General features: G+C 41.4%; 1 protein-coding gene across 1 annotated transcript in view; it reads right to left on the bottom strand.

The window, feature by feature from the left end:
* Nucleotides 1-24106, bottom strand: part of LOC112118941 (phenylalanine--tRNA ligase, mitochondrial) — a 377335-nt gene that overhangs the window by 274280 nt on the left and 78949 nt on the right. The window contains exon 3 of the mRNA XM_026658826.1: nucleotides 14980-15615. Within this exon, the coding sequence (XP_026514611.1) occupies nucleotides 14980-15615 (636 nt within the window). The remainder of the gene's footprint in view (nucleotides 1-14979; nucleotides 15616-24106) is intronic.

Here is a 24106-nt window from a genome sequence, read left to right as displayed (position 1 = left end):
AGCCTAGAGATTGGATGGGCTTGAGAGACTGAGCTTCCGCTCAAATCGGAACGTCCACATTGCTATTTTTAGAGTGCTAATTCGAGTCCCATTACCGCAAGGGCATACCTTCCCAGCTGCAGTGTAGACATACCTTGTATGGTCAACAAATAACCCGAGAATTGCCATTTATTCACAGTATAGGGAGTTGTACAGTATCCCTGGTTCTAACTGAGTGAGAATTCCATTTCAGCATATTCACTCAACACCCGAATGAGTCTAAGTTCTTTCTGAATACACTACTTAAGAATATCTACCTGTCACTTGGGGATGTTCAGATACCACGGTGATGAATCTGATATAAAAACCTAGATAATTAGATAAATAGACACAATTTTGGAGCTCACCAACAATTTTTGACTTTTGTGAAAAATGTGACTCATTTTTCCATTTAAGAAAAAATTTCAATTTCCCCCCCTAATTTTTGGTCAACTCTACATAGATTAATAGAGAACACCTAATCTATCAGTGATGTTAGGATGGCAAAGATTAAGGAAACCCTGATTAAAAGGGGCACTGACAATGTCATAGTATTCTGCCTACTGTTCCTCTCTGTTTTTAAATACATAGCCAATTGGAAAGTTAAAAACATCTGTTTCCTTACCAATTTTTCTACCATATTTACACATCGATTTATTATTGAAAGGTTATTCATATGTATTGAGCTAATAACTTATTTTTGTGAAAGGAAAAAATAAAATTTTTTAAACTTCTTCCTATACAAAATTATAGTTTTCTAAAAGACACAAGAAAAAAAAATTGATTTACCAACCTTGACAATATCCCTATAAATAAGCAAGCAGCTGTACTCTAAATCCACTTACCAATATCGAAGCATTTTCATATTTTTTAAAATATACTGTATTTCATAAACTGATGGATTAGCAATGACATTTATCTGGAGCTGGTGCATCAACAAGAAAACTTCCTGCCATCCCAAGTAGTCTCTGACACAACAAAACTTGGGCAATCACACCCAATCTAAGCAGAGTCAATCACTGAGATGATGCATGAGCCGGTGTGTTAATAATGGAGTACTCTATGCTGCTTACTGACAAGCTTTTGGCTTGGGAAGAGAGCAACAAAAATCATTTCAGACAGTAAGGCTGCTCAGCTTGCTTAATCTCTGGAAGCTTCAGTCTTCATTCCTCCAAATACAGGAAACAAATTTTATTTTTATTTTTTTTAAATCTAGCCAAAATGTTTCTTTAAAGGAAGACTAAGTATGTCGCTTGGAATAACAGAGAAAAAGCTATCATATTCAAAGGGTACCAGACTCATAATGATGGATTTCAGGTTCATAATGCTATAATTCTTCATTTCTTTAACAAACTAAACCTTTTCAAATACACCTGTGGATGAAACTTGCTTTTTGTCTCCTGATTAAAGAAGCCGGTACATCTGTTTGATAAATTTGTCTTGAAATACATACTTTGATTTTGAACTGACTTCTGAGTAAGATGGGAGTTCCAAACATTTATTTTATTTATTTATTTATTTATATTTAAAATAATAAAGATGCCTATCCAAGGTCCTAGGTGCTCTAACATAATTAATCATTGTGACCCAGGGACCTCGTTATGCTAACTGGCAGAGGGCATAAAGGGTGCATAAGGGTTACAGAGATCCCCATAGTCTGGTATTTACAGCTCAAACAGCATAATGTAAGGTCTCTAATGACAGCCCGTGTCATACTGTTCATCACTATCATTGTGAGATGTATGTACAGCTGATATCTATGGAGTTATGTATCTGTACAAAAATTATGTTCTTAAAACACGTAAAGTGACACACCCCAGAATCATTCCACCAGAAACATTTCTCTCTCTGGCTATGTGTAAATTAAGTATTGCAACCTTTACAATGGAGGCCCATTTACATATTGAGTCAAAAGCTAATAAAGAGAAGTCAAATCAGCATGAAAGAAGCACACAGGAAAAAAAAATAAACTACAGGGGTTTATCCTGTTTGCAAACTAAAACTATGATTTGGGGCGTCTATTTCTAGGGGTCAGATGAACCCCGTGTTTCCTTTAATCTGGTGGGACAAACTGCCTGCAGGCTTAATCTTACAAGAAGAGGACTCAACCAAACTGGCTGCAAATGCTGGGGAAAGAACATGGGGTAAGCTATCTTGTAGGAGACAGGAATGCCTTGTTAGTTAAGTTTAGTCTCTAGAAAGCATGTTATGATGTTGTTTAATATGTAACCATTTGTTCCCATCTCTCATACCGGTTTTTATTTGAATCTCTATTCTTTCTTAAATAAATTTCCTTTTGTTTTATAATTAAGGCCCTACTTGAATCACAGGATGATTGTCAAATAATTGCAGCTGAATTGCAGACAAGTCATGGAAAATTGCAGATAAGTAATAATGGACCTTTATTAATTGTGGTAATTTGGAAAAGCAAGAGAAGACCTATTTCTTTAAGAAAAATTTGCTGGAATGATATAAACACTTAAGTATTATGCCTGCTCATTTTTTTTTTATACCCAGACATTTCGCTGCAACTATATTACAGTCATTAATGCGTGGGGATGACTGTAGGAGTCCTGCTGCTGTCAGCTTGGATAAATGGGGTTCTACTGTAGTAATGGGGAAAAAGTGTGGTTGCAAACCTCAAAATGTATGGAAAATTGTGGACTGTGCAAAGTAATTAAAATCAAAATTGTGGTGGAATCTTAATATTGTGGGATCCACAGTATCGCATGTTAAGTGGGGCTTTATTTATAATTTAACTCAAGTGCTGTACATAATACAGGGACAGCGCTCTAAGGTAAAACCTGTAAGCTGCTCCTTTGGAAACAGAGGATCTGGGATTTCTGTGGGCATCCAGTGATCAGGAGCTGGATACCACAGGGGGATACATTTAACGGACTTGGGAGCTGGGGTGCATTTATTGTCAACTTGCAAGGCAAGGACAGGGCTGGCTGGGTTAGGGAGCTTACACCTAGCTAGTATGAGCAGGACTCCCTTGTGCTGGAGGGAAGATGGTAACAAGGTGAGGCTCAGCCTGCATACCCCAAGAAGTGTGAAAATCATAAAATATGTACAATTAAATTAAACCTCAACCGCACTGAAATAAGTTCCACAGGAACTCGACCAGCCAATAGGCTGTAGCACTTCATCATCTAGGAAGCACACCCTCAGCCTTCTCCAAGACCTTATCAAACAGGTGTCTTCTGCAGAGTGCCTGGAAAGTTACCAAATTTTTGGCTATTTCGGACCAAGGGGTGGGTTCAAGAATTTTGGACCCCACACAGAGAATACTCTGCCAACCTGTGTTATAATAAGGGGACTCCAGTTTGGGTGCCCCTGCTAACCCTGGGATGCTGAACAATTATTCAAGTTGGGATGCAACACCATGCTCTGAGTGTCCCTAGCCTCTGTTTGTCAGAAGCTGGGAGTGGACAACAGGTGATGGATCACTCCATGATTGCCTGTTCTATTAATTCCTTCTGAAGCACATGGCATTGGCCACTGTTGGAAGACAGGATACTGGGCTAGATGGACCTTTGGTCTGACCCAGTATGGCCATTCTTATATTCACATTCCTGTGGGAAGTTGGTACCAAATGAAGCCTATTTTTAAATCAGTCTTTTCATCATTGTACCTCACAATAAGCTACATATTTTAGCCAAGACTTGTTAGCCAGGGAGAAGTGCCCATTACAGAGGAATGTCCACTGAAAACATTTTTCTTTCATGTCACTGTTCCTCTTTTATCTCCTCCTCTTCTGTTCCCTGTCCCTTCTCCCCCAATCAGGAGATGCCACTCATGAGGATAAGAATGCATAGTCCAACCCCTGCCAATCATGACTATGCATTACATTTAAGTGGTAGCCCTACATCACAAAATTGGCATTGACTGGAACCCTTGTTGGCAATCTTAACAGAGGCCCTTGATTGAGTAAGGATGAAAAATAAAGAAGTTTTAACCCCTTAAGAGCATCACTCCAGAACAAATTTGAGGACATTAAGAAAGTTGTACTGCTACTATCCTCTAATTTTTTTTTAAGCTGGATGCCATGGCTCAGACAATGCCAGCCGTCCTGCTCTCCGCTCACATCTGAGGCTTACTGTGTTCTTGGATTTTGAGGTTCTTTGACCAAGTGGGGGAGCAACACCTCATTCCCATTATGAAAAAGGTAAGTTGAAATATTTACCTTTCCTCATTCCTGTCATGCTTCCAATCACATGAACAGATTATTTAAAAAAACAGTAACATTGTTTAAGAAATTACTTAGAACAAAAAGTAGACTTCCATGGGGCGCTCCATGTGGTCCCCAAACAATGGGGGTTGGAGTCTCCAAATTCTAAATTTCCTCACTGATAACTCTATATAACTGTTTTGATCCTCCTCCTATAACACACTGGATGGACAACGAGAAGACATGTCTCAACTGCCCACCCTTCGAGCTGACACTCATAGACAAAATTAAGATTAACTACAACTTACTTTCTCCCCAACAGGCTTTACTCTAAGGATCTGGAAAAGAAAGCCGATGTTGATGAAGGGCTGAATGAATACGAAGTGACACAAAATCTCATCACAATTCAAATAGTAGCAGTTCATATATCCCTATTTTTCCAGGGTAATAGATTCCAGAATAACTGAAGTTATCTGATCATAAACCCACCTTAGCTACTGGTATTTTCAAACGATGTGCTTTGCAAAACCTCCGTGTCAAAACATGAATTCCACAGAAAACCAGCTGAGAATCAGAAATCAAATATTGGGAAGCTTCCACAGTAGAAAATGCCTCTATTGATAATATTTAAATGTCTGGCCTCCCTTTTCTTCAATTCAAAATGTATTCGTTTTCCCAACTGGTATTTAGGAAGTGGGGGGGGGGAGGGGGGAGGCGAGAGAATCTGAATCTGAGAAACAAACCATGTTGTTCCACATCTACCACTATCAGACACACAGACCAAACTGCTGGTGAGACTACCTAATCCCCATAAAGTTAAATGACATTGATCCCGTGACCCATTCAGGTTGCTCTCAGGAATGTGGCCAGCCAGCAAAGCCCCCGGTATCATCAGCAGTGGGCTTGTTCAAAACCTCAAGGTTTTTAGAACTCTGTTAAACACATTATTTTTTTAAAAATCACAGACCTAGGTATGCTGCTAAGTCCTTTAACCTACTTGTCAAGGGTCTTCTCACAAAATCCTGCTGTTGGAGCTATACAGGATAGTTGTGTTCTCAGTTAACTATGGCAGATAAACTGCTTATTGCCAAAAAAAATGAAAATGTACAGACTTCCTCCCCATCTATAACCTACTGTCTTGAAAGAAACCCTGAGGCCCTTCATGTATTTAAACATTAATTACACGAATAACAACATAAGTACAATAAATCTCACAAAACCCCCATGAGGAAAATATGGCCTTAATACAGATGGGGGGAGGGGGCGTGGAGGGAAACAAACCACACCTGAAAAAAGAACAAATAAGGCCATCAATATTTTGGCCATGGAAAATGCCACAATATATAAAGCAATGGTGCATCTCAAATGGAATGCTATATTCAACTTTGGTCACTTAAGCCCACATTTTTTAAAAAGCACATGTGCTAAAGTTGGAGATTTGAGAGTACATGTACCAATGAATGGACATAACCCCAACTTGTGCACTTTTAGCAGCTGTTTAAGTGCAAGTCAGACACATGCAAAAGTATGTGCCCACTTTAGAAAATATAGGCCTCATTCTCTAAACAGACATCTGAGAGCTGAAACAGATATGGTTCAGAAATGGGAAACAAAATATATTAGAGGCAGCATGGGGCTTTCATCTGATGAAAGTCTGAATTGACTCACAGGACTCAATTATTTGACACCCTTTTCACACTGGAGTAAATCCACAGATTTTGGAGAACTTACTCAGGTTTACATTGGTGTACTGCAAGGGAAAACAGAATGAGGCCTGCACTTTTTAATATGGCAAGGGGAAAACAAGAGGAGAGAAGAGAAAATAGAGGTGTGTAGAAAATATAATTGTCCAGAGAAGGTAGGGTTCCCAAATTTCAACACTGAAAAAAGAGGACACTCCACGGGGGCCCAAGCCCCGCCCCAACTCCGCCCCTTTCCCGGCCCCACCCCCACCCCCATTCCAACCCCTTCCCCAAAGTCCCCACCCCAACTCCACCCCCTCCCCTGAGCACCCCGCATTCCCCCTCCTCCCTCCCGCCCCCCGGGCTCCGGCTGCTGCTGCACTGGGGAAGTTGCTTCGGCCCCCGCTGCAGTGGAGAGTGGCGGGAGCCGGGAAAGTTGGAGCCCGGGGAGGAGGCGGCTGCGTGCTCGGATGCTGCCCGCCGCCTCTGTGCCCTGGCAGATCGGCAGATCGCGGGAGTTGTAAGTTTTGCTGCAGCCATTTGCACTCGGGGTCCCCTTACCATGCCTCCCTATTTTCCCGGACATGTTCGGCTTTTTGGAAATTCCTCCCGGACGGGGATTTGAGGAACAAAAAGCTGGATATGTCCACGAAAATCCGGATGTATGGTAATCCTAGAGAAGGCTAATTGGATGTTCCCATCTATCTCAATCTATAAAACAAAAACAAAAGGGCACTTGGCTAAATTAGGAGACAACATTTAAAACAGATAAAAGGAAATGACTTTTTATATGATATACAGTATAATTAATATCATAGAATATCAGGCTTGGAAGGGACCTCAGAAGGTCATCTAATCCAATCCCCTGCTCAAAGCAGGACCAATCCCCAACTAAATCATCCCAGCCAGGGCTTTGTCAAGCCGGGCCTTAAAAACCTCTAAGGAAGGAGATTCCACCACCTCTCTAAGTAACCCATTCCAGTGCTTCACCACCCTCCTAGTGAAAAAGTTTTTCCTAATATCCAACCTAAATCTCCCCCACTGCAACTTGAGACCATTACTCCTTGTTCTGTCATCTGGTACCACTGAGACAGTCTAGATCCATCCTCTTTGGAACCCCCTTTCAGGTAGTTGAAAGCTGCTATCAAATCCCCCCTCATTCTTCTCTTCTGCCTCAGCCTCAGCCTCTCCTCATAAGCAGGAGCAGCGCCAGGGTTTTTGCCGCCCTAGGCAGCAGCGCTCCTCCTCTGAGCATTCGGCGGCGGGGGTCCTTCTGCTCCGCGTCTTCGGGGTACTTCGACGGCGGGTCCCGGAGCGAGTGAAGGACCCGCCGCCGAATTTCCGCCGAAGACTCGGAGTGGAAGGACCCCCCCGCCGCCGAATTGCCGCCGAGGACGGCAAAATGCCACCTCCCAAATCCTGCTGCCCTAGGCGACCGCCTAGGGTCGCCTAGTGGAAGCGCCAGCCCTGCTCATAAGTAATGTGTTCCAGACCCCTAATCATTTTTGTTGCCCTCTGCTGGACTCTCTCCAATTTTTTCACATCCTTCTTGTAGTGTGGGGCCCAAAACTGGACACAGTACTCCAGATGAGGCCACACCAATGTCGAATAGAGGTGAATGATCACGTCCCTTGATCTGCTGGCAATGACCCTACTTATACAGCCCAAAATGCTGTTAGCCTTCTTGGCAACAAGGGCACACTGTTGACTCATATCCAGCTTCTTGTCCACTGTAACCCCTAGGTCCTTTTCTGCAGAACTGCTGCCTAGCCATTCGGTCCCTAGTCTGTAGCAGTGCATGGGATTCTTCCGTCCTAAGTGGAGAACTCTGCGCTTGTTCTTGTTGAACCTCATCAGATTTCTTTTGGCCCAATCCTCTAATTTGTCTAGGTTCCTCTCTATCCTATCCCTACCCTCCAGCGTATCTACTTATCCTCCCAGTTTAGTGTCATGGGATGTAATTACAATGAACATCTTAGTAAGATACCAAAAAAAAAAAAGTAGAGACTTTTCTATAAATAAGAATAGCCTTTGTAGTTATATTACCTGGGATAACAGTTTTCATGCTTCAGGGTATACAAACCACCAGCTGGGGTCAGGAAGTAATTCTCCCACAATTATATAGAACTGCTCAATTAGGAGCAATACATAGATGCCAACTGTCCCTGATTTGGAGAGATAATCCCTATTTTTAGCAAAGTTTTAAAATTCTCCATTGTGTCTTAGCAACAAATTCACCATCTGCTCCAATACATTTCAATGGAGACTACAGATGTATCCCTATTTTTCCCTCCAAATGTCCCTATCTATAGCCTTCAGATGTTAGCATCAGTGTGCTTTATGGGACTTTGACCACTGATGGAGCTAGGATATTGAACTGGAGGAACAATTACTATATCCCCATTTCTATTCCCCACCAAAATTATACAAAGCTTGGTATAATTGAGAAAAAATATTTTGAACGCTCTAAAACATGTAATTTTTAATTAGCATTTGTTGTCAATTGAAATGTTTTGTGATACTGAGTTTGTATTGGCTCCCTCTGGTGGCTAAAATACATGAAATCTAAGGGGGGGTTTAATCAAACATTTCAGTATGTGTGGAATTGTACACATTGATCCCCGTACATCAAGGATTGCATCTCTCTTTCATTTTTATGTAGAAAAGTATGAATAAATCTTTGGGGATCAGAATTAAAAATGGTCAGTTCTAGCCTTACTACAGTTATTCTAAAAGGCAACAAAGAGTACTGTGGCAGCTTATAGACTAACAGATGTATTGGAACATAAGCTTTTGTGGGTGAATACCCACTTCGTCAGATGCATGTAGTGGAAATTTCCAGAGGCAGGTATAAATATGCAGGCAAGAATCAGTCTAGAGATAACGAGGTTAGTTCAATCAGGGAGGATGAGGCCTTCTTCTAGCAGTTGAGGTGTGAACACCAAGGGAGGAGAAACTGCTTTTGTAGTTGGCTAGCCATTCACAGTCTTTGTTTAATCCTGAGCTGATGGTGTCAAATTTGCAAATGAACTGAAGTTCAGCAGTTTCTCTTTGGAGTCTGGTCCTGAAGTTTTTTTGCTGCAGGATGGCTACCTTTAAATCTGCTATTGTGTGTCCAGGGAGGTTGAAGTGTTCTCCTACAGGTTTTTGTATATTGCCATTCCTAATATCTGACTTGTGTCCATTTATCTTTTTACGTAGGGATTGTTCAGTTTGGCCGATGTACATAGCAGAGGGGCATTGTGGGCACATGATGGCGTATATTACATTGGTGGATGTGCAGGTGAATGAACCGGTGATGTTGTGGCTGATCTGGTTAGGTCCTGTGATGGTGTCGCTGGTGTAAATATGTGGGCAGAGTTGGCATCGAGGTTTGTTGCATGGATTGGTTCCTGAGTTAGAGTTACTATGGAGTTATGCTAATGTTGCTAATCCAAAGAGTTTGCAAATCACATGACAGATGGAAAATCATGAGATTTTATATATTTGTATATATAGATAAAAAAAGATAGGCGGAGACTCTGTTCAGATTAGAGACATCTTCTCTGAGCCCTGGTCTATACTACCTGCTTATGTTATAGCGACTGAGCTCTTGGTGTAGAGAGCACCATGTTGGTGGGAGGGCTTCTCCCATCGACATAGCTACGGGCTCTCAGGGAAGTGGAGTACCTACGCCGACGGCATAGGCAGTGTCTTCACTCAGTGCTACAGTTGCAGCGGTGCACCTGCCCCACTGCAGTGCTGTGAGTGTAGACAACACATTGAGGTCCTTTTTTCAGGAAAGGAACAAACCATAATAAATTGTATTTTTAGTTTTAATTTTCCCCTTCTCTGGGAGATGCCTTCCAATGAAACCCCACAACACACCAAACACCTCCTTCCCTCCATCCCATAGCAGACTGCGCACTGTTTGGAACAGAAACTGTCTCTTCTAGACTCTCAAATCCATCACTCTCTCTCTCCTCTGTTACAAAAGAAACTGATTTCCAGTTTTGATTTTTTACTTTTTCATGTTGCTGTCTTAACAAGATCTTCAGTACAAAATGGCCATATTCATTCCCCTGATCCACTGTATTAATACAAAACATACCACACTAAAGAATGCCTGATTAGATCTTTATTGAGGATATCATTATATATGCAATATTTAATTTCTATAGTCTTGGATTTTAATTTGTAGTATTAAAGACCAAAAATGAAAATGAGCATTGTGTTGTCTTTGCAGCCCATACTGCAAATTTTGTCTATATCTTAAAAAAAAAATTATTTGCTGCTGCATGAGTCAGAACAAGAATAGTTAGCGTATTTTACATTCAGAATTGAGGTGCATTAGCAGAGCCTTACAGTATTCTAGTTCCTGCCACTTCTATTACCTCCCTTCATAAGCATTAATTCATACAATACTTTAGGCAAATATTAAAAAAATTAATAAACATGTTCGAATAAAAACTGCAAATGTGCTTTGATTGTGTCCATGACTGTTTCATAATTAGTTTTGTGTGTCCATTTCTATGAATACACCTCTACCCCGATATAACGCTGTCCTCGGGAGCCAAAAAATCTTACCGCATTATAGCTGAAACCGTGTTATATTGAACTTGCTTTGATCCACCGGAGTGCGCAGCCCCGCCCCCCGGAGCACTGTTTTACCACATTATATCCGAATTTGTGTTATATCGGGTCATGTTATATTGGGGTAGAGGTGTATTTAAAAAATATTTTTAGAACAAGAATGTACTTGGAAAATGAGTCTCTAATATTTCTGTGAATGAGTAGTCATGGAAAGCTTCACAATGGAGCTGGTTGCATGGCGATCTTGAAATCTCAGATTTCTCTGCTCTTATTGATAAAAGAATCACTCATCCAACCAGGGAGCAGACATAATGCCATGTGATTTGGGTGATCATTCACACACTATGAATAAGGATTAGCAAATAATCAAAGACATAACTGAACCAAATAGTCTGCAAACACATCAGAGTATGGTGAAATAAAGTACTCATCAAATAATTCTGAATAATGAACAAATTCATTAAAAAAAATCAAATGGTTAATTTATGAACATAAAAAGGTAATTTTTTTTTCAAACTAATAATAGTTCTCCTAGCTCTAATCCCCATTATTATTATTCTAAGATATTTGGGAAGAGTGATGTGAATGTTTCACTCAAACAGCAGTACTATTCGAAATACGCCTTGATTACAGTTTGACATGAGTTTGTGAAAAAGAGGTGGTTCATTAAATCTTTCTTATCCTGTCCAAAATGCCCATTCAAGCTGAACTGAAGCTTTTTGCAAACATGTTTACTCTCTCGATATCACAAACGATGGAGACCATTAGCTGTGTATTTTAAATTCAAAATGCCATGGGACCTTTGGCACTTCCTGTTATCTGACTGCTTCCAGGTGGAAGGAGGACAAACAATGACTGTGGAAACCTGAAAAGCAAAGTAATATAACGAACTGGCTAGTGTGTTAAATGTATATCATTGCCTGCATGAAATCAGATCTACTCAACTCTGCCTCAGAGACCTTCCTTCTAAACTTAAGGATACAGACCGAAGCTGGCCTTAATCAACAGCAGAGGAGCTGCAGCAGGGCGGGTGAGTCATTCAGTACATATCCAGGGTCTAGAGCAGGCTTGTATAGCCCGTGCTGCTGTGGCTTCATTGCTATTAGTACTCAAGTTAGCTAGATCAAAGCTAGCTCACATGTGTCTACATATGCTGCAGTCACACCCCATCTGGCATCAACTGCAACGTACACGTAACGTATGAGCTAATGAAGCTTTTCCTTTAGCTTAATTTGTAAGATCTTGTGCTCTAGCAGCAGGAAGAAGTGGATTCTATCCGCAATACTGTGGCATTCCTATTTGCCATGGTGTGTAGCAGAATGCCCTAGGGCAGTGATAGCTACCACTGGCATTCATGCTCCTTCTGTGGACTGTGGTAGCATTTATACATGCATGCCCAGACATATAATATATTTGTAACATCCCTGCTTTTTACTCTTTTTCAAACTGACTAGCCCCTGTGTATTCATCTAGGGAGTGAGGACTCTTGACCTAGCAATTCCAAGACAGAACATGGAAAGACCCTACTGAACACAATGAAATCACTGAACTAGTTTTTGGAATTAGAAGTCTCACTTTATTCTTGTGATGAAGTTTGTAATAAGTGTTATGTATTACAATGTACTGCGTCAATACTCATCATGAAATTCAAGAATAAAACAAAGTATTTGAATTCTACAAGGTGAATTTTGCGCAATCTTCCTCTCCACCAGCCCTACACTTTCTATGTGCCACATATTTATTAAGTGTTTGCTACTCTGAAAGTCTCCAACACAAATTTAAGAGGGAGAGAGAGAACATCTTTTCCAGACAAGTTGTTTAGCACATCATTATAAATCATATAATGAACTGGATGTTAACATTCTGTGATAACAGCCAAATCATTCTCCTGAGAAAAATGGTGAAGAAAAGAGAAAACAGGGAGAAAGTAACATTCTTATTAAAGGCTGCAATGAGGTGAATGGGAAATGGTATGGGGCTTTTCTTTCTCACCCTTCCTGACTTAAAAACAAAATTTAAAATGGCTCTGACACTTGTTGGAGAGATTGTGGAGGAAGAGATGCCTTTTTCCGTATCTCATAGGAGTATCCAAATGTGGTCAAATTTTGGACCCTCATTTCAATGTCTGTAATCATGGGATCTAGGATCTTGTCTGACCCTGAAACTTTCAGTCATACATCTAAGACTTCCCATGATATAAAACTATCAATTGAAAACCCTATGCTTATTGTTCATCTCTTGGGAGCAGTGAGATGCTCCATACCTGTCTACGTGATACAGGAAAAACACACAGCTACAGTTCTATGTGGAATTCTCTATAGTAAAACAATATTTATTAGTGCCTGCTAAAGGAGCAACTTCCAGTTATGAAAAACAATGGGGAAAAGTTACCATTAATACTAAAAAAGGTCTTCAAATGTAACTCTGTACAAGATATTTGTTAATTTTAATTCCATTATTAAGCTCATTCAGGAGAAAACCAATCTGAAAATGGGTGCTACATTTCTTAAAGGAACCATTCTTAAATTAATTTTAGTCCATAAATTAATTAACCAATTTACTCAAATTCTCAGAAAATTCATTCTGTATTCAAACAGTAAATGTGGTAATTTTCAGTAGGATACGCTGTATTTTTCATACATAACTAAGGCCTGGTCTACACTACAGAGTTAGATTGACGCAAGGCAGCTTATGTCGACCTAACTATGTAAGTGTCTACACTAAAATTTCGCTCCTGTTGACAGAACTGCTCCACTATGTCAACTTAATAACTGCACCTCCATGAGAGGCGTAGACATTGCGTTGTGTACACACTGCGTTGCTTACATCAATTGATACTGGCTTTCAGAAGCCATCCCACAATGCCCCACACAAACAGTACAATCGGCACATGTGCTCCTGATGAGGACGTGCACCACGGACACAAGTGTAGACCTGCACGAGTGATGTAATTACTGCAGTGGCTGTATGTCAATGTAAGGTAGAATGACTTAATTTTGTTGTGTAGACATGCCCTAAGTGGTTAATCAATTCTTTAAATGTTAAACTCAACTCAACCCAACCCAACCTTGACTGTGCAACTGCAAGTGGCACTTCCCTAATGCAAATATATACTTTTTATACGTGTGTCCCCACCTTATATGCACACATCTTATATTCATTCATATTACCTCCTCAGCTAAGCAACCCCAATCACTATTCTATTCCAACAAGCAAACCGTTTCACATATTGGCATCCCTTTTAAGAATCTCCTATCAATATATTACTTATCAATGGCACTTAAGCATGCACAGTGCGTATAAGCTTTGCCAGTGAAATATTTAAACTCAGGAATCTCAGACATTTGCTAAAGGCTTGCTGACTGGCATTTTTGCGCCCTGCTAGCTTACTGTATAAGCATCACAAGCTTGTATCAGTGTCAGCTGTACAGAGCCATCCTTAACATGGCTTTGGGACGAGACTATGAATAGAAAATTACAGTACAAAAGGAATTTTTCTGAGAAAGTTAGAAGCAACTCAGAAAAGGTGATGGTTAGAACAGAAAATGCATTTCAATTTTAGCTGTATCAATTACTGCCCTAAATTACTGACATATTGAGCGTGTGAATGAAACAAAGCGGATGGTAAAAAGATGTTCTCAACATGGGTTTGGCATGGATGAACTGAGTTATGCAGGTCTTAAGTAAAGCTGATTGCTGTCCTTTATTTATTTTTTTTAATTTCTAAAGACCATTTCATTTTGCTAGTTTTCAAATAGGATTTTTTTTTCATTTTTCAAAATTTCATGTGGATTTTTTATTGAATTTTTCTATTTTAAAAAAATCTGAATGTTTGAAAAAGGAATTATTTATTTCAAAATCAAAACTTTTTATCTAATTGTTTCAGTTCTGAAAAACTCTACCATGTGACTGGACTGACTAATCAAAATTGGAAATACCAAATCTCCAAACCCTGAAATTGAAAACCATAAACTAAAACAGAAGGTTAAGAAAAAGATTTTCATGATTTTTCTTTTAAAAAGACCATTTTTTGTTTTTAAAAAAATTAACTAAAATTCTAGTTGCGAGTTATTCCAAGACAGTTTTGATAAAATCTTTATACCACACCAACCTGGCATGTGTATGCCACATATTTTACAGAAACAACTATATTTAGAAATGTTCTTTAAAATATTTGTCGATATTGGGTTGATTTTTTAACCTCTTCACCAGTAAAACAAGATTCCTTTGCCAAAATAAGATTCCTTTGGCACACAAAGGAAAACTGAACAGCCTTGGAGGAAAATATTATAAATAATACACTTTAGAAATCTCTACAAATTGCCTAATATAGCTTTTCCATATGTCATCATGGCATGGTTGTAAGGCCCATCATTTTGCAGTCTATGAGGGCTAGAAACAATAACCCTTTGGAAAGGGGAAATTCCTTGACAGGCTGCAGTTACAGATACAAATAAAGTGATACTAGCCAAATGGAGGGACCTGTGAAACTCCTTGCTTGTTAGAGTCATGCTAAGCATTGTGAATAGTTCCTACCTCATGATTGGAGAAGAGTCGCACTCCTTCCATCTGGTGAAAGATTGGGTAGTGGCTGCTATCAATCGTATCGCGGCGGTAGACATCTCCCACAACCAGAAAGGCATCCAGCCCTGAGTGCATCAAGTCCCACTGGTGAGCTGACGTATGTGCTCTTAGCATGTGAATGTGGTTCATGTAGTAGTTTTCCCCTTTCCTCCTGCTGGGGTGGTCTTGTGGGATAAGCAATCTGTCAAAGTTCTGCTCCACTGTAACCACCGGGGACAGATCATCATAAACAGAAAAGAGTGGGGTCCCAAAGCGTCCTATATACTGCTTGTAAAAATGATCCTTTATTCGCTCTTTGATCAGCCACAAAGGGTGGTACCGTTGGTTGTGCAAATTCTTTCCCACCTTGCAGAGAATTTTCTCTGTGACATTGCTGTAGTCATCTCGAGGGTACGCTTTACCAAGCAGTTCCACTGTATTTGATGTGGGTGTTTTGGCAACAAAACTTGAAGTTATAGTCCTGGACAAGGCATGCCCCAAATCACTGGTGATTCCTCCTATCTGGACTCCCTGTGACAAAACAGTTTTGGAATAATGAACTACTCTCATGAAATTCCAAGATGCTGCCATCACAATACCTTCGAGGTTCTAGAAAAAAGGCAAAAAAAAATAATAATAGTCAAGACTTGCGGTAGGAATTGAAAACAGTCTAATGATAATGAAAAGCCAAACATCAATTTGTTAAATAAGACAGAAGTCCAGTTTTTAGTCCACTACTTTACAGAAAAATCTTATGACCCAATTCCAGCTAGATTATCTTCTCCAACCACCAACCCTGCCCTTGTATTAATGATTTGGGGCCTGATTCTGTCCCCATTAAAGATGACGGTAGTCTTTACAGTACCGTAAATAAAAGCAATATAGGCCTTTTATTTAATATTCTTTATATTCAATTTAACCCCCCCACCCCAATAACTCAACATATTATACAGGAGAAATTGTGGTAAATTTTAACATGTTTGTCAATCAGATATTCATTTATAATAATATTCCATGTGCTAACATTGTTGTACATTCTCAAAACAAACTACAGGATTAAACAGCAGCAGCACAACAAACAAGAAGCAAATGTAGTATTTTGCAAGTATTCTGGTTGCAGTAGCAGAGCCTTATTGTGCTGGGTTCAGACATAACTGCTGTACGTTGAAGTGTTTAAAGAGATAATTCCTGAACAAGCAAGGATTCTGAAGGCTGTAATGCCTCTAGAGATTAAGCCCTGGTCTACACTACGAGTTTAGGTCGAATTTAGCAGCGTTAGATCGATTTAACCCTGCACCCGTCCACACGACGAAACTATTTTTGTAGACTTAAAGGGCTCTTAAAATCGATTTATGTACTCCTCCCCGACAAAGGGATCAGCGCTGAAATTGACCTTGCTGGGTCGAATTTGGGGTAGTGTGGACGCAATTCGACGGTATTGGCCTCTGGGAGCTATCCCAGAGTGCTCCATTGTGACTGCTCTGGACAGCACTCTCAACTCAGATGCACTGGCCAGGTAGACAGGAAAAGCTCCCCAAACTTTTGAATTTCATTTCCTGTTTGGCCAGTATGGCGAGCTCAGAGGTGACCGTGCAGATCTCATCAGCACAGGTGACCATGGAGTCCCAGAATCGCAAAAGAGCTCCAGCATGGACCGAACAGGAAGTACTGGATCTGATCACTGTATGGGGAGAGGAATCCATGCTATCAGAACTCCGTTCCAAAAGACGAAATGCCAAAACATTTGAAAAAATCTCCAAGGGCATGAGGCTATAACAGGGACCCGCAGCAGTGCTGCGTGAAACTTAAGGAGCTCAGGCAAGCCTATCAAAGAACCAGAGAGGCAAACGGCTGCTCCGGGTCAGAGCCCCAGACATGATGCTTCTATGATGAGCTGCATGCCATTCAAGGGGATGCCCCTACAACTATCCCAGCCCTGTGCGTGGACTCCATCAATGGATTCTCACGCAACAGGGATGCGGATTTTGGGGACGAGGAAGATAATGAGGAGGAAGAGGTTGAAGATAGTGCACAGCAAGCAAGTGGAGAAACCATTTTCCCCGACAGCCAGGAACGGTTTTTCACCCTGGATCTAGTACCCTCCCAACCCACCGAAGGCGGGCTCCCAGACCTAGAAGGCGAAGAAGAACCTCTGGTGAGTGTACCTTTGTAAATATAATATATGGTTTAAAAGCAAGCGTATTTAATGATTAATTTGCCCTGAAGACTTGGGATGCATTCGTGGCCAGTACAGCTACTGGAAAAGTCTGATAACGTGTATGGGGATGGAGCGGAAATCCTCCAGGGACATCTCAATGAAGCTCTCCTGGATGTACTCCCAAAGCCTGTTAGCCACGTGGTGGGGGGAGGGGTGAAGCGATCATCCCAGAGAATTGGGGGTGGGGGGTTAGTTGGGTTTGTGCTGCACGTTAACCCAAAAACTGCAGCCCCTCCTTTTAAATGGCCAACCCATTTTAAATGGCCAACCCAACGGGTGCTTGGTATGTGAAATGAGGGCGCTGCTGTTTGAAACCATTCCCACATGTTATGAAGGTTAAAGAAGCCAAAAGACTGTGCCCAGACGCCCAAGAACGTGGTGGTGGGGGCTCCGGCCACCCAACCACTCCATCCCAGAGGACTGCCCAAGCAACAGAAAGCTGGCATTCAACAAATAAGTTTTGAAGTGCAGTGTGGCCTTGTCCTTCTCTCCTCCATCACCCCACCCGGTGATTCTCTCCTCTCCCACCCCTCCCGGGGCTACCTTGGCAGTTATCCCCCCCATTTGTGTGACGAATTAATAAAGAATGCATGAATTTGAAACAACAATGACTTTATTGCCTCTGCAAGCGGAGATCAAAGGGGGGGGAGGGGAGAGCGGTTGGCTTATAGGGAAGTAGAGTGAACCAAGGGGGCGGGTTTTCATCAAGGAGAAACAAACAGAACTTTCACACCGTAGCCTGGCCAGTCATGAAACTGGTTTTCAAAGCTTCTCTGATGCGCAGTGTGCCCTGCTGTGCTCTTCTAACTGCCCTGGTGTCTGGCTGCGCGTAATCAGCGGCCAGGTGATTTGTCTCAACCTCCCACCCTGCCATAAATGTTTCCCCCTTACTCACAGATATTGTGGAGCACCCTGCAAGCAGTAATAATGAAGGGAATATTGGTTTTGCTGAGGTCTAACCGAGTCAGTAAACTGCGCCAGCATGCTTTTAAACGTCCAAATGCACATTCTACCACCATTCTGCACTTGCTCAGCCTATAGTTGAACAGCTCCTGACTACTGTACAGGGTGCCTGTGTATGGCTTCATGAGCCATGGCATTAAGGGGTAGGCTGGGTCCCCAAGGATAACTATAGGCATTTCAACTTCACCAACGGTTATTTTCTGGTCTGGAAAGTAAGTCCCTTTCGCCAACTGTTCAAACAGACCAGAGTTCCTGAAGATGCGAGCGTCATGTACCTTTCCCGGCCATCCCACGTTGATGTTGGTGAAACGTCCCTTGTGACCCACCAGTGCTTGCAGCACCATTGAAAAGTACCCCTTGCGGTTTATGTACTGGCTGCCTTGGTGGTCCAGTCCCAAGATAGAGATATGCATTCCGTCTATTGCCCCCCCACACTTAGGGAATCCCATTGCAGCAAAGCCATCCACTATGATCTGCATATTTCCCAGAATCACTACCCTTGATAGCAGCAGCTCAGTGATCACAGCAGCCCCCACAGTAGATTTGCCCACTCCAAATTGATTCCCTACTGACCGGTAGCTGTCTGGCGTTGCAAGCTTCCAGAGGGCTATTGCCACTCGTTGTGAACTGTGCACGCTGCTCTCATCTTGATATTCTTGCAATTCAGGGCAGGGGAAAGCAAGCCACAAAGTTCCATGAAAGTGTCTTTACACATGCGAAAGTTTCTCAGCCACTGGGAATCATCCCAGACCTGCAACACTATGTGGTCCCACCTGTCTGTGCTTGTTTCCCGGGCCCAGAATCGGTGTTCCACGACATGAACCTGCCCCATTACCACCATGATGTCCAAATTGCCGGGACCCGTGCTTTGAGATAAGTCTGTGTCCATGTCCTCATCACTCTCATCGCTGCGCTGCCGTTGTCTCCTCGCCTGCTTTTGAAGTTTCTGGTGCTGCATATACTGCAGGATAATGCGCGTTGTGTTTACAGTGCTCATAACTGCCGTGGTGATCTGAGCGGGCTCCATGCTTGCTGTGGTATGGCGTCTCCGTGGAAAAAAGGCGCAAAACGATTGTCTGCAGTTGCTCTCACGGAGGGAGGGGCGACTGACGACATGACTTACAGGGTTGGCTTACAGGGAATTAAAATCAACAAAGGGGGCGGGTTTGCATCAAGAAGAAACACAACTGTCACACCGAAGCCTGGCCAGTCATGAAACTAGTTTTCAAAGCCTCTGTGGTGCACAGCGTGCCTTGCTGTGCTCTTCTAATCGCAAACAGCCTAGTCAGCAAACAGTGCCAGTGAGATTTTAAATGTCCAAAGGCACATTCTACCACCATTCTGCACTTGCTCAGCCTATAGTTGAACTGCTCCTTACTACTATCCAGGCTTCATGAGCTATGGGTAGGCTGGGGTAGGTGCAACCGCGCAGTGCTGCCGGCTGGGAGAGCAGCCTGAGGCAAAAGCCTCCAGCTCGCATGATATTCCAGGCAGGACTGAATCTTCATTAGACAAAACTTAAAGAAGAGAATGACCTACAGTAACTCCCATTTATGTCCAGGCGCCCCCGACTGACCTCACCAACGCCGGCCATGAGCACCCATGTCTGCCCAGGCACCCCCGACTGACCTCACCGAGGCCGGCCAGGAGCAACCAGGAGACAGCAGCAGACGGTGCAATACGGCTGCTAACCGTCTTTGCTAACTTGCAAAGGCAAGGAGCTGCTGCTGTGTAGCAATGCAGTACCACATCTGTCAGCAGCACCCAGGAGACGTACGGTGACAGTGAACTGAGCAGGCTCCATGCTTGCCGTGGTATGTCGTCTGCACAGGTAACCCAGGAAAAAAGGCGAGAAACAATTTTTTCCCGTTGCTTTCACGGAGAGAGGGAAGGAGGGAGGGAGGGGGACCTGACGACACGTACCCAGAACCACCCGCGACAATGTTTTTGCCCCATCAGGCATTGGGAGCTCAACCCAGAATTCCAATGGGCAGCGGAGACTGCGGGATAGCTACCACAGTGCAACGCTCCGAAAGTCGACGCTAGCCTCGGTACTGTGGACGCACTCCGCCGACTTAATGCGCTTAGTAGGAACACACAATCGACTGTATCAAATAGATTTCTAAAAAATTGACTTCTGTTAAATCGACCTAATTTCGTAATGTAGACATACTCTAAGTTTCTGTGCTCATTCATGGAAATGTTAGCACTTATATACCATTAGTAGTGCTTTACAAACATTATCACAAGACTCCTGTGAGGTAAGTAAGCACCACTGTCTCCATTGTAAGAAGAGGGACACAAAGATATTAAGGTTAAGAGACTTGGGTACGGGCACAAAGGGAGTCTGTGTCAAAGATAGTATTCAAGTCTAAAACTCTGAACACTAGATCAAGCTGACTCTTGTGGCCAGAGGCTACCCTGGCTGATCAGTAGAGGAGCTGGCTCAACAGCAGGAAGGTAGCTGGGAGAGAGTTTGTGTTGATACTGACTCCATTAGAAGCACCCCAGGTGGCACCAAAACCATTAATTGGTCTGTGTTCCCTTAAGATATAGTGAATACAGGGCCACAGGTTTTATAAGCACTAAGACCAGTCCTGTGAGACTGTTGCTGTAGTGGGAATTAATAAGTAAACCATGATCTTTATGAAAAATCTTTCAGTCTTAGCAACTGCTTTACACTTTCAAGTCTACCTTTCCAGGGAAAAAGGACTAGAAACAAACTTTAAAAATAACTAAATAAAAGCTATGATTGTTCTTTATAGGATAGGCTCCTAAAATCAAGAGGGGCCTGGGTTACACAACCCCAAAACCAGCTCTGCAGAAGACAATATAGAATTTGTGTAAATCTCAATATTTCCATATTCTTTATCGTTTCTTCAGGCTTGTTCCGGAATTATCTCCAGTAATTTATCTGCTGAAGCAACTATAGGTATATCAGTAACCAAGAAGATGAAGAAGTTTGGTGGTCACAAACAACTCTGAGTTTGACAGGGTATATAATATTATCACTAGGGCTGTCGATTAATCGCAGTTAACTCACGCAATTAACTCAAAAAAATTAATCACAATTAATCGCAATTTTAATCGCACTGTCAAACAATAGTATACCAATTGAAATTTATTAAATATTTTGGATGTTTTTCTACATTTTCATATATATTATATTCTGTGTTGTAATTGAAATCAAAGTGTATATTATTTTTATTACAAATATTTGCACTGTAAAAATGATAAACAAAAGTATTTCAGTTCACCTCATACAAGTATTGTAATACAATCTCTTTGTCATGAAAGTGCAACTTACAAATGTAGATTTTTTTTTGTTACATAACTGCACGCAAAAACAAAACAATGTAAAACTTCAGAGCCTACAAGTCCACTCAGTCCTACTTCTTGTTCAGCCACTCGCTAAGACAAACAAGTTTGTTTACATTTACAGGAGATAATGCTGCCCTTTTCTTATTTATAATGTCACCAGAAAGTGAGAACAGGTATTTGCATGGCACTTTTGTAGCCGGCATTGCAAGATACTTACGTGCCAGATATGCTAAACATTCTTATGCCCCTTCATGCTTCAACCACCATTCCAGAGGACATGCTTCCATGCTGATAATGCTCATTAAAAAAATAATACATTAATTAAATTTGTAACTGAACTCCTTGGAGGTGCGGGGGAGGGGAAATTGCATGTTCCCTGCTCTGTTTTACCTGCATTCTGCCATATATTTCATGTTATAGCAGTCTTAGATGCTCACATGACCCAGCACATGTTGTTCATTTTCAGAACACTTTCACTGCAGATTTCACAAAACGCAAAGAAGGTACGAATGTGAGATTTCTAAAAATAGTTATAGCACTCAACCCAAGGTTTAAGAATCTGAAGTAACTTCCAAAATCTGAGAAGGACGAGGTGTGGAACATGCTTTCAGAAGTCTTAAATGAGCAACAATCTGATGCGGAAACTACAAAACCTGAACCACCAAAAAAGAAAATCAACCTTCTGCTGGTGTCATCTGACTCAGATAATGAAAATGAACATGCGTCGGTCTGCACTGCTTCGGATTATTATCGAGCAGAACCCGCCACCAGCATGGATGCATGTCCCCTGGAATGGTGGTTGAAGCATGAAGGGATCTACAAATCTTTAGCGCATCTGAATGCAGGTTTTTTTGTACATAATTGTACATTTGTAAGTTCAACTTTCATGATAAAGAGATTGCCCTACAGTACTTGTATTTGGTGAACTGAAAAATACTGTTTCTTTTGTTTTTTTACAGTGCATATACTTGTAATCAAAAATAAATATAAAGTGAGCACTGTATACTTTGTATTCTGTGTTATAATTGAAATCAATATACTTGAAAATGTAGAAAACATCCAAAAATATTTAAATAAATTGTATTCTATTGTTTGACAATGCGATTAATCGTGCGATTAATTTTTTTAATCGCTTGACAGCCCTAATTATATTGTCATTTTGACAAATAAAATATGCAGAATTTTAAAATATTGTGCGCAGAATTTTTAATTTTTTTTGGTGCAGAATTCCCCCAGGAGTATTTCTTAGAAGATCAGGAGGGAGCCCAAGAGACTCTGGATCCTCTACCTGAGCTAACCTCTTGCCTTGGCAGAAGCGATGATGCTCTCTTGCTAATGTCCGATTCACCAGAGGAAAAAAAGATAGGTTTCAACTCCCTATGTGGCGCCGTCGGCATCATGGATCATGTGATGCCAGGGCTGGTTGAAGGTACCAGAGAGTGACTCTCTCCTTTGTGTGTTCCTGGACCAGTGTTGTCAGGGTCTCTCCTGAGGATTGGGTCTGAGAAGAAGAGAGACTCCAGTTCCAGGATAACGGTGATATCCTCAGGGGTAGTGTACTTCAACTAAAACAAACTAGTAAAGACTACTTACAATTACTTACAGGTAAAATACTGAAGAAGGTAACAAATGCTGAGAACACTGAAGGATTCTGTCTGAGATCAAGCCTGGCAGAAAAGAACTGGAAAGGCAATCGATCTGAACTATCCTTATGCCCTTGGCTCGGAGCATGAGGAGGAGAAAGGCAGAGGTGTGGACCAATGGACAGCACAAGCAAAAATGTTCCAGTCTCAGATGCATGGAGCACATGCGCACCCACAGTGGAATACACATAGGGACCATCACTTGAAGAAGAACATATTGTTTTTCCATTAGATAAGTAGAAAAAATTACCTAGGTATATGCAAAGTTACCTAAATTTCCTTATACTTACTATAGGCAATAATTCCTAGATTATTGTGAACACTGAGGTAAAGAAAGTTATTTAATTATCTAAAAACAAATCCTGCAATTTACAACACACGGACAGACCTCTGCAAGCAACAAGTTGCAGGATGAGGACCTATGACATTATATTACACAATTTGAAAGTTTTTTAGGGTGATCACTGGACAAGTACATAGGTGGCTTTAAAAGCAGTTATTCTCTCTCTCTCACCACACACACACGCGCATGCACAAACACAGTTAGATGTCTTCCATTAGCTCTCAGCTAGTAGGATGGTTGATAGAGCAGAAAAATGGTATTGGTCCCCAGTTCGTCTCCACTACTTATAAAATTAATTTAGCCAAATAAAAGTGTGCAGATTTCTGGTTTCACTGAATTTCATTTTGTGGCTAAGTGACATTTGAAAAAAGGAGGGGGGGGGAGTGTTAAATCATTCAATGTCTATGAACAAAAACCCAAATGAAATGTCCACAAAGATGAGCAGCATGACTGGAAAATAAGAAATCTCCTTATCTTAGCACTAACAAATATCTAATGTTAAAGACGCTCTAATTACCATAATTGTTTTCAATTGTTATCAATAGACTGTTATTTCTAGTAGCATTATAGATAGAGTTCAGGAAAAATATAGTTTAAATATCTAGCTTTCTT

Source organism: Terrapene carolina, unplaced genomic scaffold (assembly GCF_002925995.2).
Source record: "Terrapene carolina triunguis isolate 2854851 unplaced genomic scaffold, T_m_triunguis-2.0 Scaffold55, whole genome shotgun sequence".
NCBI lineage: Eukaryota > Metazoa > Chordata > Testudines > Emydidae > Terrapene > Terrapene triunguis.
This window is presented reverse-complemented; position numbering and strand designations above follow the sequence as displayed.